Below are 14,212 nucleotides of genomic sequence, written 5' to 3' on the forward strand. Positions count from 1 at the left end.
CTTTATGTGGGTATTGGGAAATCGAACCTGGGTCCTTTGGCTTTGAAAGCCAGCACCTTAACCACTAAGCCATCTATCTAAACCTCTTTAATTAATTTTTACTATGCATTTGTTGTCTGTGCTTATGTGCACCAGAACCTGGTGTTGCTGTGTATGAACAGACGCATCACTTTTTGCATCCATCTTTCATAAATGGCCTGTTATTGCTCCTGGAATGGTGGGCTTTATAAGCAAGTATATTGAACGGTTGAGCCATGTTCACTGGTTCTGCCAGTGTTTTCTTTCTACAATAACTCTCAAAGCTTCAGAATTAAAATGCCAGAAGCTTCACATCTCCTAGCCATACAAATTAGACATTGCAGAACACCCCCACAGGCATAGAAAAATTATGCTTTTCAGACTTGCAAATGCAGAATAAGTAGGAGGTCACAATGAAGAACCCTTTATATGGTTAGTTTTACTTGTAATTTATCTTCATTTTTCATAAAATGGCCAACTAAGCATACTTTGGTTTGAGTGCAGAGAGTAGCATTTTGAATTCCTTTCCCTGAATTCTTTATTCTGATTCCTTGTGAGTTGGGGGTTGCCCATTTTGTTTTCTTTGTTTCAAGTGTGTGTGTGTGTATAAATAATTTTTTTTGGGGGGGGAGTTCAAGGTTGAGTCTCATTGTAGTCCAGGCTATCCTGGAATTCACTGTGTGGTCTCAGGGTGGCCTCAAACTCACAGCGATCCTCCTATCTCTGCCTCCCGATTGTGGGGACTAAAGGAGTGTGCCACCATGCTCAGCCTGTTTTATTTTTTTCTTTTAAAGTTTTGTGTCTGTTTGTGTATGGGTACACGTATGTGGAGTTGGTACAGAATAATCTCATAATGTTTCTCTTCTCCTTGGACTTTCTTTTGAGCCAGGGTCTTTCTGATTGTTTTGCTGGTGCTGTGGCTGCTTGTAAACTTTCAGATTCTTCTGGTTCTGCCTCCCATTACTGTAACACTCTTTGCCCAGCTTTTTCTAGGAAAAAATAATAATAAAACTATATTTCTACTTAAGTGAGAGTGAGAAAGAGGTAGATAGAATGGTCACACCAGGGCCTCTATCCACTGCAAACAATCTCTAGACACGTGCATTTCCCTTAGCATGCCTACTGGGGAATTGAACTCAGGTCCTTACGCTTTGCAGGCAGATTCTTTAATTTTTATTTTTTTATTTATTTGAGAGCAACAGACACAGAGAGAAAGACAGATAGAGGGAGAGAGAGAATGGGCGCGCCAGGGCTTCCAGCCTCTGCAAACGAACTCCAGACGCGTGCGCCCCCTTGTGCATCTGGCTAACGTGGGACCTGGGGAACCGAGCCTCGAACCGGGGTCCTTAGGCTTCACAGGCAAGCGCTTAACCACTAAGCCATCTCTCCAGCCCTGCAGGCAGATTCTTTAAACACTGAGACATCTCGCCCATTAGTGTCCAGTCTTCTTTTTAAAAATATTTTTTTAGGGCTGGAGAGATGGCTTAGCACATGGCTGTGAAGCCTAAGGACCCCACTTCGAGGCTCGATTTCCCAGAACCCACGTTAGCCAGATGCACGAGGGGGTGCACACGTCTGGAGTTCCTTTGCAGTGCCTGGAAGCCCTGTCACGCCCATTTCCTCTCTCTGCCTCTTTCACTCTCAATCTCTCTCATATAAATAAATAAAAATTATTTTTAAATTTTTTTAAAATATATATTTATTTCAGAGAGAGAGAATGAATATGAGCACACCAAGGTCTCTAGCCACCACAAACTCCAGATGCCTTTGCCACCTTGTGCTTCTAGCTTATGTGTGTACTGGTGAATCAAATGTGGGTCCTTAGGCTTTGCAGGCAAGCACCTTAGCCACTAATCCATACCTCCATCCGTGTGCCCAGCTTTTATGTGGGCACCAAGGAGTTTAAGGAATTGGGTCATCGGGCTTGAATGCTGCAAGTACCTTTAACCTCCGATTCATCTGCCCATCCCCAATTGTTATATTTTCTGTTGTCACTCTGTAGGATCTCAGCATGTCTGAAGAGGACCAGATGATAAGAGCAATTGCCATGTCTCTGGGACAGGATATTCCTATGGATCAAAGGGCAGAGTCACCTGAGGTAACTGGAGAAGTACATCCAAAAATCTTAGTGGTTGCTTTGTTTTGTTTTTCCAGGTAGGGTCTCACTCTAGCCCATGCTGACCTGGAATTCACTATGGAGTTTCAGGGCACCCTCGAACTCAACAGTGACCTTCCTACCTCTGCCTCCTGAGTACTGGGATTAAAGGTGTGCGTCACCACACCTGGCTAAATCTTAGCTTTTGTTTGTTTGTTTGTTTTTTGTTTTTTCGAGGTAGGGTCTCATTCTATCCCGTGCTGACCTGGAATCCACTATGTTGTCTCACGGTGGCCTTGAACTCAGGGTAATCCTCCTACCTGTGCCTCCAGAGTGCTGGGATTAAAAGCATGTGCCACCAAGCCCGGGAATCTTAGCATTTTTGTGAGCTCTCATGGTACTGCAAAGTGCTAGCTCTTAAGAATGATATGGGAGTACTCCTTCTCAACTTTCTGATCCATCATCGATCTATGTTATTGACACTGTTAGATGAGGCAGGTGACACAGTAGTCTACATTGTCAAGTAAGAAACCCAAAATATAATTGATAGTACCTGAGTACAGACATAGATACATGTTCTTTCTTGAATTTACCACATTGTCAGAAATTGTAAGACAGTAACTAACAATTATTTTTTGGAGATAGTGTAGGATATTGCATATAAGTGACAATGCTTTTAGGTATTGGAGTCCTCCTTCTCTTCTGTCTTCCCTATCTTGCCTTAACCCATGTGGCTGCTAGTATATTCATTACTATGTCCTTTTGAATGTTTTAGTTGTTTGAGAAGGTAGATTTTTTTTTTTTCATATTGTGAGGCAATACATTCTTATGATCTCTTTCATTCTATACCTGTGCTATATGTTGTTATTTTTTTCTTCCCTGCCTCCAGGAAGTTGCTTGCAGGAAGGAGGAAGAGGAAAGGAAAGCTCGGGAAAAACAAGAAGAGGAAGAAGCTAAATGTCTAGAGAAGTTCCAAGATGCTGACCCACTGGAGCAAGATGAGCTCCATACTTTCACTGATACAATGTTACCAGGCTGCTTCCACCTTCTTGATGAACTGCCAGATACCGTGTACCGTGTGTGTGATCTGATCATGACAGCCATCAAACGTAATGGAGCAGACTACCGTGATATGATTCTGAAGCAAGTTGTCAATCAGGTATATACACTCCAAGAGGAGTGTATATAAAGTTATGGTATATTTTTCTCATGAAAGTAGGATAAGAAAAAAAATTGTCCTAACTCTACATTCAAAGATAGCTGGGCAACATTTACTTTCACAATGCATGCAAAACTGAATACTAGGTCTTTTCACAGGAAGGTATAGTATCTTTATTTGTTTTTGAGCTCCTAAAAAAGATTCTATGAGGCCGGCTGTGGTAGCGCTCACCTTTAATCCCAGCACTTAGGAAGCAGAGGTAGGGGATCACTATGAGTTTGAGGTCACCCTGAGGCTTCATAGTGAATTCCATGTCAGCCTGAGCTAGAGAGAGACCCTACCTCAGGGGCAGGGGGAGATTTTAAGGAATTAAAACCATAATTGAGAATGGTGATATCAAATTAATTTTAATTTAGCATTTGCAAACCAAAATCAAACTAAGGTTTCTGACCTTCTAATATTTTGGTTTTGATTTTCTAATAATTTCAGGGAATATATGAGTAAATATTGTGATGTATAAGTTCATAGAACCTTTTTGCTATTGACTTTGTGCACCAAAAATTCCTATAATTACCCAAGAATAATTGTTAGTGAAGATACCTTTATTTGACTCAAACATTAAGTCCCTATGGTAAATTCACATTCCTACTGTATGTATTGTGGGTGGTGGAAGTATTTGTAAAGATAGAATATTTTCCAACCTTTATCTTACTCTGTAGTTTCTTGCCTTGGCTGCTTTTTTGCTTTTCTAGGTATGGGAAGCTGCTGATGTATTGATCAAAGCTGCTCTTCCTCTGACAACTAGTGATACAAAAACTGTTTCAGAATGGATCAGTCAGATGGCCACCCTCCCCCAGGCCTCCAATTTGGCTACTAGAATCTTACTTTTAACACTACTTTTTGAGGTAAGTTTTCGAACTTTTGGGCCTTGTAAATCCTTTGTCAAATTCATTTACACCTGTTACAAAGAATGTCAAAGAAAGCAAAGCAGGAGGCATGATTATTGTATTTTTCATGTGTGATTTGTAGTAGGCTAAAGTGTGCAAAATATAATACAAAATATAGTATTTTAGTTTACATGGATGCTATCCATAGTTTTATCTAAATTCAGGCTGGTCATATATAAGCATAGCTGCTGGGTAATGACCATAGGATGTCATATCAGAACAAATAGTCAGAAGATTATGGGGTAGCAATTTAATAGGATATCATATTGGTCATGAAATGCTATTTTCTCTCTGGGGAAACTAACTGGTAGATGGCATAGAGCCAGGCGTGGTGGTGATGCACACCTTTAATCCCTGCACTCAGGAGACAGAGGTAGGAGTTCGAGGCCATCCTGAGACTACTTACTGAATTCCAGGTCAACGAGGGCTACAGTATGACCCTACCTTGGAAAATGGTAGAGGGAAAAATCAGTTAGTACATGCATAATAGAGTAGCCTGTGGTAATTAGATGTGGTCATTGTTGAGATGACCAGATAAAATACTGCTACTCTCTACTTTCTCTACCTGATCTATTAGTAAACTGTTTTAGTCAAGAGGGTGGTTTGGACAAGACATGTTATTTCACTAACCAACATAAGAACTAAAATAGTGTTGACTTGAGAAGTGTTTCTTCATTTGTAGCTCATCCTGTTAAATAAATTTTATTAATTATTAGATTTTACAGTAATTCAGGAGGTGAATCCAATATACATGTGAGACTGTCATGGACCTTTCCTTTAGGATAGCAGTGATTACTGTTACATTTCTATTAGAACAGATACTTATTGGAAAGGGGTCAATGAATTGAATAGTTGAGGCCCTCAATAACATTATATAAAGAGAAGTCACTCAAAGACTGTCCTTTCTTCTGGTCCTTTTTGTTTCAATTCAAACACTGATTCATTTAAGATTGCAGTATGATTGTCTAAATAATCACCTATTGTTGAACATTCACACCTAATCCTTTTCTGTTAACATCAGCACTTACAGTACAGAATCATTAAGAACCATTACTATTTTAATTATCCCTCCTGCTTGAAATATTATAAAGCTCTGTAAAATGTAAGTTTTACTGTTTCAACATACTTAAGACTATACAAGTTTCATAATAGTCCCTAATGATATTAAAAGCCATTTGCCAGGCAAACTTTATTAATATGCCAGACAATGTATGGAAAATTTTATAAAATCCGTTTAATCATTACAATTAACACCTAAAAAATAATTTCCTATTACTCTATGAAACTGCAAAGTATAAAACTGAAATAACTTATTTCACAAAATTGAAATATCTAAGAGCCCATAGCTAATCCGTAGTAAAAAGTAGAATTTTCATTCAACCAATTCAGTAACATTAATGCCAATCTTCTCCTATATGAGGCTATTTCTTGTTACTGAGAAGAAACTTATGTCTCTCTTTTTGTTTACTTTGAATTAATCAGGAGTTGAAGCTACCTTGTGCTTGGGTAGTAGAATCAAGTGGCATTCTGAATGTCCTAATCAAGCTTTTAGAAGTGGTTCAGCCCTGCCTACAGGCTGCCAAGGAGCAAAAGGAGGTCCAGACCCCAAAGTGAGTGCTTCTGTATTTATACTGGTTTCTATTCTATTTTCCTTAAAGAGCCCTTTAGCTTACAACCTGAATCATACACATTTTTCTGGGGCATGTATTGAACAGACCTTGAATATTTTATGGTTAGATAACTGCTTAGTATCTGACATTTTCCAAATTTGTGCAAATTTTTGCTTACCCTAAATATATCATTTCATTTTAGGTGGATCACCCCAGTTTTGCTTCTTATTGACTTCTATGAAAAGACAGCTATCTCATCAAAAAGAAGATCCCAAATGACAAAGGTATATGAAGTATATTATCTGTGGTTTGTAGGATGATTTGATAAGATAAAATTTAAACCGGAAGACAACGTCTGACCAGAAAATAAATCTCTTGGGATTATTTTTTTCATGTGGTGTAATGTTTGCACATGTATGTAAATGTGTGTACTCCATATGCATATGGAGGCCAGAGGAGAATATCCAATGATCATCTATCACTCTTTTTGTCCTTGAGATAGAAGTCTCACTGAACCTTGAGCTGTCTTTATGGTCAGAGTAGGGTTATAAGCATATGTGGTCAAGCCCAGCTTTTCACATGGGTGCTTGGGATCAAACTTCTGACATCTCAAGCCCTTCAAGGGATCTTATTTGCTAGGTATCTCTTCTCAATGATAGATTCATATTATTATTATTATTGCTATTTTTATTTTTCAAGGTAGGGGTCACACTTTAGTCCAGGCTGATACAGAATTTACTCTGTAGTCTCAGGGTGCCCCTATATTCACAGTGATCCTCTTACTTAGGCCTTGAAAGTGCTGGGATTAAAAGCATGTGCCACCATGCCCAGCTCAAGTTATTATTTTCTTATTCTTTTTTTGGTGGTAGGATATCTGTCTAGTCTAGGCTGACCTGGGATTCACTATGTACTCTCAAGGCAGCTTCGAAATCAACATGATCTGCCTCTTATTCTCTCTCTGTCTTTTGCTTTCAGATAAATAAATAAATAAATAAATAAATGAATGAATGAATGAATGAATGAATGAATGAAATTTAAAAAATTATCGTCTTATGGAGCTACTTGCCAAAGGCCTCATGAATTTACCTTGGAAGTCAGTGTTATAGTATTATGCTCTTCTGCTACATGATTGACAAGAGTATGCATTAGCCTTTCTTAAAAAAAAAAAAAGTTTACCTTAGGCTCAGAAGATGGATCAGCCATTAAAAGTGCTTGCTTCAAAGCCTTCTGGCCCAGGATCAAGTCCCATTCTGAAGTCCCATGTAAAGTTAGATGGGCAATTGTTTGCAACAGCAAGATAACCTGGCACATGCATCCAAATACATCAGTAAAAGAAAAGTTCATAGAACTATTACCAATAAAATATTTATAAATATAAAAATAGAGACTGGAGAATTGTCTCAGTGGTTAAAGACATTTTCAATGTCCGATGGCCCAGGTTCAATTCCCAAGCACCCTTGTAAAGCCAGATATACATGCATGTTTCTCGAGTTCATTTGCTGCTTCAAGAGGCCCTGGGGCTGTACCTGTTCTCTCTCCTCTCTCCTTCCCTCTGTCCTCTTTCTCTCTCAAATAAATAAATTTTAAATAAAAATAAGCTTTCCAGTAAGTTTTTTTTTTCTTAATTTTTTTTTTATTTTTTGAGAGCGACAGACACAGAGAGAAAGACAGATAGAGGGAGAGAGAGAGAATGGGTGCGCCAGGGCCTCCAGCCACTGCAAACGAACTCCAGAAGTGTGCGCCCGCTTGTGCATCTGGCTAACGTGGGACCTGGGGAACCGAGCCTCGAACCGGGGTCCTTAGGCTTCACAGGCAAGCGCTTAACCGCTAAGCCATCTCTCCAGCCCGAGTTTTTTTTTTAATTATTATTATTTGGTTTTTCAAGGTAGGGTCTTGCTCTAGCTCAGGCTGACTAATCACTTCTCATACTTTTGGCTCAGATTAAATGTAGTATCAGCAACTTTATTGGGATTATTATTATTACCTTATTCATTTGCATGGGAGAGACATAGACTGACTTTTGGCACTTCAGTGCCCCTTGCCATGGCAAATTAAGTCTTTACATGGGTAATGGGGAAATCAAACATAAGCAAGCAAGTGCCTGCTGAGCCTTCCCCCAGCCCCTTAATAAGTTTTTTGTAATGTTTATTTGTTTAAGAGTGAGGATAGAACTGGAAGTGAACTTCAGACATATCGTCCCTGTTCTGCATGTGGCTTTTTACTGTGTACTGGAGAATTGAACCCTGAATCTGCAGGTTTTGCCAGCAAGCACCTTTTACCACTGAGCCATCTCCTTAGTTCCTCAGTATATTCTTAAAAGCAGACTTTTTATTTCAGTACATATTAAATGATCCAGCTTGTTTTGGACAAAAGGAAGCAAACAAACAAACAAAAAAACATTTGTGAACAGAACATGGAAGGACTAGGAAATTTAAAGTTGTGGGGTTTTTTTTTTTTTTGGCGTATAAAGATTCTGAGGAATAGATTATAAATAAGTATGAATCGCTTCTGGGCCTTTTGGCAAAGATCAAATGCAGTATCAGTTATTAATACTTTAATAAATGTAAATGAAAATCTTTCTGTGAAACGTATTAAATGTCCAGTATATTTATTTTTCCCAGATTAGATTTATCATGAATACTGATGGTTTCTATTTCTCAACCTTAATGGAAATATAAAGAAACTTTGCTTTTATATTTAGTACCTACAGTCCAACAGCAACAACTGGCGCTGGTTTGATGACCGTTCTGGCCGTTGGTGTAGTTACAGTGCTAGCAACAACAGCACTATTGATTCTGCTTGGAAGTCTGGAGAAACAAGTGTGCGATTCACTGCAGGTAGAAGAAGATACACTGTCCAGTTCACTACAATGGTGCAGGTACATGTTCAGCTAATACTGTAAACTTTGTTGAAAAAAATGGAATTGTATTAAATGTACCTTTGTCCTTTGTTCCTTTTTAAAATGTAATTTTGGCATGTTAAAAAGCAGAATTTGCACTTTTAAATTGGTTGGACCATTGGTCTGTGGTTATTTGATACTGTCCTTCCTTGACATATTTAAGTGTTCAGTCAAAGGTTAGAAACTGGTTAGAGATTATATCTGCTCTGTTGAAGAGTTTAGAATTCATTTTAAGAGTAGATAGTGCTATGCTCCCTCCAGATACCTTTGATTTTTCTTCCTGTAAATTTTACAAAATAAAATGTCGGAGTTCTTTCCTGTTAGAAGGCCTACCTTTATGAATTTATTTTTTTTTGGTGCGAATTTTATTTCTGTCTTTTCCAATTCCTAGGTTAATGAAGAAACAGGGAACCGACGTCCTGTGATGCTAACTCTTCTCAGGGTACCACGACTGAATAAAAATTCAAAAAGTAGCAATGGACAAGAACTAGAGAAAACACTGGAAGAAAGTAAAGAAATGGATATTAAACGTAAAGAAAATAAAGGCAATGATTAGTCATTTTCATTTTGTATCTTTTTTTTGCGATGGTTTGCTGTGTACTCCTGGCCAACTTTAAACTTAAAATTCTCCTCCCTTAGCCTCCTGAATAATTGGCATTAAAGTTGTGCACCACTGTGCTAAACTTTGATTTTTAATCTATTTTGGTTTCTGAGGTAGAGTCTTGGCTCTGTATGCCAGCTGACTTGTACTATGTAGTCTCAGGCTGGACTTGAACTCATTCTTAATTCTACTTCTGCCTCTCAAGTGCTGGGATTAAAGGCATGTGCCACCACACCCAGCTTTGTAAAAGTTTTACCTAAACCTATTGTGTGTTTATGGCTCAAAGTCTAGCTAATATATTTGCAAGTGACTTCCTTTCCTCCAACAAAAGTAAAAGACACATATAGTCCTACCTTATATATACCTTTCACCTGACCTTAGAAATGGTGTGTTTCTCATAACAGTGCTCAAGTTCTTGGCTAGTTACTTTGTAAGGAGAGGTATGGGAGGAAATGTCAAGCTGTTTAAACTATTTTTCCCTTTTGTAGATATCCCTTTGACCCTAGAGATTACAAACACTGAAAAGGAAACTAGCCTTGAAGAAACAAAAATTGGAGAGATCCTGATTCAAGGCCTGACGGAAGATATGGTGACTGTCCTAATCCGGGCTTGTGTGAGCATGCTAGGAGTCCCTGTGGACCCAGATACTTTGCATGCCACCCTTCGTCTCTGCCTGAGGCTCACCCGGGACCACAAATATGCCATGATGTTTGCAGAGCTAAAGAGTACCCGCATGATCTTGAATTTGACCCAGAGCTCAGGCTTCAATGGGTTTACTCCCCTGGTCACTCTTCTCTTAAGACACATCATTGAGGATCCCTGCACTCTTCGTCATACCATGGAAAAGGTCAGCATTTATGGGGTCACATTCTGGTTTTTACCCCATACCTTTGTTCTCCTAGGTCTCTATATTTTAGAGGGTATATAGCTGCATTAGTATACCGCATAATCTGTCCATCAAATTTGCCAACTTTATTCTGGAAAACTTTCTTGGGTATGGTAAATTATTCTATTGAGTGACTTTAAAAAAATAGGAATGGGCTAGAAAGATTCCTCAGTAGTGAAGGTGATTGCAAAGCCTAACAACACAGATCCCAATACCCATGCAAAGTCAAATGCACAGTGCACGAGAGTCTAAAGTGTGTCCTGGGGTCCTTAGACTTCACATGTAAGCTCTGAACTGCTAAGCCATCTCTCCAGCCCATATTTAAAACTTTAAAATGCTATGATTGGGCTGGAGAGATGGCTTAGCAGTTAAGGCGCTTGCCTGCAAAGCCAAAGGACCCAGATTTGACTCCCCAGGTCCCACGTAAGCCAGATGTACGAGGGGGCGCACACATCTGGAGTTCATTTGCAATGGCTGGAGGCCCTGGCACACCTATTTTCTCTTTCTCTCTACCTGCCTATTTCTGTATCTGTCTCTCTCAAGTAGATAAAAGAAATAAATATAGTTTCTTTTTAAATCCTATGATTATAAGCTGGAGAGATTGCTCAGTATATAAAGAAAGGCACTTGATGCAACTGATGGCTTGTGTTCAATTCTGCATTACACACCTACTGCCAGATGCACAAAGTGGCAGATGTATCTGGGGTTCATTTACAGTGGCAGAAGACCCTGTCACTCTATGTGTTGTTGTTTTTGAGGTAGGATCTCATTTGAGTTCAGGCTGACCTAGATTTTACTATGTAGTCTCAGGTTGGCCTCGAACTCATGGGGATCCTGTACTTTTGCCTTCCAAGTGCTAGAATTAAAGGTGTGCCCCACCATGCCTGGCTCTTTTCTTTCTGTCTCATAAAGATAGCTGGGCATAGTGATGCTTGCTGTTAATTTCAACACTTGGGAGCCAGTGGTAGGAGGAGCTCTGTGAATTTGACAACAGCTTGGCACTACATAGTGAATTCTACTCATCCTGGGTTAGAATGAGGTCCTGTCTCAAAAAAATAAAATAACCAGATTAGATATGGAGAGTTGGTTTTGCAGTTAAGCGTGTCTCCTCCTCAAGCAGGAGGGCCTTCCTGAAGGGGCCCAAGACTACCTGAATTTGAATCTCCCAGAGCACATGTAAATAGATGGGCACGGCCACACACATCTGTAAATCTAGTCCTACAGGGAGCAAAGACCAGAGAATATCTAGGAGTCTCAAACAGCAAGTTCCAGAATCAGTAAGAGATTTCATCACAAGGAAAAACACTTGAGTGATAGAAAAGGAATCCTGACGTTCTAAAGTGGCTGCTAATGAACACATGAGATGCCACATTGGCACATTCATGTTCATTCATTACACATAGGCCATACATGCCCCCCCCCCCAAAAGCTAAAGTTAACACAGACCTTCATTGGAGAAACTTTCAAGTACAAATTGGGAATGGTTTGTTTAGCAAAGGAAAATCAGTGGCAATTTTAGGTCATCATGTTTGCAAAGTGTAAGTGTTTACTAATAACCCCTGCAGGTATGCATATGGAAAACCCGGTGTAGTTCTTTGGGTTTTCGCATTAGGGTTTCACTGTAGCCCAGGTTGATCTGGGATTCACCTACCTGTCTTAGGGTGTCCTTGAACTCATGGCCATCCTCCTATCCCTGCCTCCCAAGTGCTGGGATTAAATGCAAGCACCACCACGCCCAGCTTAACTTTTTTTTTAATGTTTGGTAGAAGTGGAAATTTTTGTCTCCATAATACATTGTATGGCAATTTGGTACTATCAACTTAAGATAGCCTTTTACTTAGAAATTCTGTGCCAACATGCATAGACAGAATTTGGCAGCAGGCAAAGAATATTCTATAGCAAACGGCCATCTAGGGTGGTAAAGCATTGAACACCAAAAGGTATTAATCTTATTGAGTATTTTATTGATGAAGTCTGTGAATAGTTTATTTCATTGGGCCATCATTATGATGAACACTGGAACATAAAATGTTTAGCTGGGTATAGGGGTGCATGCCTTTAATCCCAGTACTCAGGAGGCAGCATGGGAGCATCAGCAAGAGTTCAAGGCCACCTTGGGACTACATGGTGAATTCCAGGTCAGCCTGAGCTAAAGTGAGACCCTACCTCCAAAAACAAACAATTTTCTTTTAATTTTTGGTCTTATACATTACTTGAATATTACTGTTAACATATTTTTATCATTATGGTTTTAAAATTACATTTAAGGAAGCTGGGCTTGTCATCAAAATGTGGTAGCCATGTGGTATCTATGATTTAGAGGTATATCTCAGTTTCTATAATTATCATACACAGTCTATGGTAAAAATTATTAGTTTTTCTGGGGCATGATGGCGCATGCCTTTTATCCCAGCACTTGGGAGGCTAAGGGAAGGGGACTGCTGTGAGTTGGATGCCAACCTACTACATAATGAATGCCAGGTCAGCCTGGGCTAGAGCATGACCTTATCTCAAAAGGTTCCCCCCCCAAAAAAAAAATAGTGGTATATTTATTTAAGAGAGATACAGAAGGGGGTGGGGGGAGAGAGAAAGAGAGAGAGAGAATGGCTATGCTAAGGCCTCCAGCCACTGCAAATAAACTGCAGATGTGTGCGCCCCCTTGTGCATCTGGCTTACGTGGGTCCTGGAGAATCAAACCGGGGTCCTTTGCCTTTGCAGGCAAGCGCCTTAACAACTAAGCAATCTCTCCAGCCCCACCCACTGTTTTAAAGCATAGTTTGCTTAGTATGATAATTCTAATAATCCTTTGTTTGTTTGCCTTGCTTTTTTGAGGTAGGTTCTCACTCTAGCCCAGGCTGACCTGAAATTCGCTATGTAGTCTCAGGGTGACATTGAGTTCACAGAGATGCTCCTACCTCTGCCTCCCAAGTTTTGGGATTAAAGGTGTGCACTACCACACCTGGATTGTGTTAATTCCTCTTTGACTGCATTTTTGATTTGGGGGCTTTTAGAAAGTATCGTTTAATCAGTAATGTTTTTTTACTAGGTTGTTCGCTCAGCAGCTACAAGTGGAGCTGGAAGCACTACCTCTGGTGTTGTATCTGGCAGCCTAGGCTCTCGGGAGATCAACTACATCCTTCGCGTCCTTGGGCCAGCTGCATGTCGCAATCCAGATATATTCACAGAAGTGGCCAACTGCTGTATCCGCATTGCCCTTCCAGCTCCTCGAGGCTCAGGAACTGGTAAATTTCTTTTGTTATTCTTTGGGACATTGATACCTGGTTTTTCTGAGATCTATAACTTGGAGAGCCTCATTAGACAAATGTTGAGACCTTGGTGGCTGACCATTTGAGTTATTCAGTTCCATAGGTACTTCTGTATCTAGGCTTCATCCTATTGAGATAGATTCCACAGTTTCCAAGGACTCATTCGGTCAATCTTTTTTTTTTAAATGTTCATGTTGATATGGCAGTAGGATAAATGGATACAAGAGTCATTAGGCATTTATAGTGTTATCTGTACTCTTGCCATATATTTAAGCAAAATAGTTAGATAAACTGGGAATATTTTTCAATTTGACTAATAGGCACGCATGCCCATGGTCTCTTGCCAATGTGAACAAACATTGGGAACATGCACCACATAAGCATTTACCTTGACATAGATGCTAGATGCTGAGAAACCATCACAGTACTCTAGAAAGTACATGTAGTATTTAACAGTAGTCAAATGCTAATTCTAAATCAAAGGTGTGGATTTTTATGCACCTTTCAGCTTTCTGTGGGTTTCTGAGATTGTCTTAAAGAGAAAGTTGAGAAGGGGGTGCAGTTTGGTGAGCCCCAGCTTTATACCTGGCTATCCATTGGGCATTTCTCATGTATGCTCCCTCATTTTTTTCTAAGAAAATAAGGAATGGGGAAAAAATGAGGTTGAAATCATAGAACTAGATATCAAAACAAAAATTTTCAGAAGGTATAAACCAGATTTACTAGCATAA

At 39.6% G+C, this 14,212-nt stretch overlaps 1 protein-coding gene and 1 pseudogene across 13 annotated transcripts in view; both read left to right on the forward strand.

Moving 5' to 3' along the window:
- Nucleotides 1–14,212, forward strand: part of Huwe1 (HECT, UBA and WWE domain containing E3 ubiquitin protein ligase 1) — a 198,312-nt gene that overhangs the window by 127,813 nt on the left and 56,287 nt on the right. For all 13 annotated transcript variants that reach the window (XM_045140148.1, XM_045140153.1, XM_045140152.1 and 10 more), the window contains 9 exons: nt 2,021–2,116; nt 3,003–3,272; nt 4,025–4,177; nt 5,702–5,829; nt 6,032–6,113; nt 8,531–8,707; nt 9,120–9,273; nt 9,818–10,176; nt 13,262–13,457. In XM_045140148.1, the coding sequence (XP_044996083.1) occupies nt 2,021–2,116; nt 3,003–3,272; nt 4,025–4,177; nt 5,702–5,829; nt 6,032–6,113; nt 8,531–8,707; nt 9,120–9,273; nt 9,818–10,176; nt 13,262–13,457 (1,615 nt within the window). The remainder of the gene's footprint in view (nt 1–2,020; nt 2,117–3,002; nt 3,273–4,024; nt 4,178–5,701; nt 5,830–6,031; nt 6,114–8,530; nt 8,708–9,119; nt 9,274–9,817; nt 10,177–13,261; nt 13,458–14,212) is intronic.
- Nucleotides 8,331–8,442, forward strand: LOC123456769 (annotated as a pseudogene).

This window comes from Jaculus jaculus, chromosome X (genome assembly GCF_020740685.1).
Source record: "Jaculus jaculus isolate mJacJac1 chromosome X, mJacJac1.mat.Y.cur, whole genome shotgun sequence".
In the NCBI taxonomy this organism is placed as follows: Eukaryota; Metazoa; Chordata; class Mammalia; order Rodentia; family Dipodidae; genus Jaculus; species Jaculus jaculus.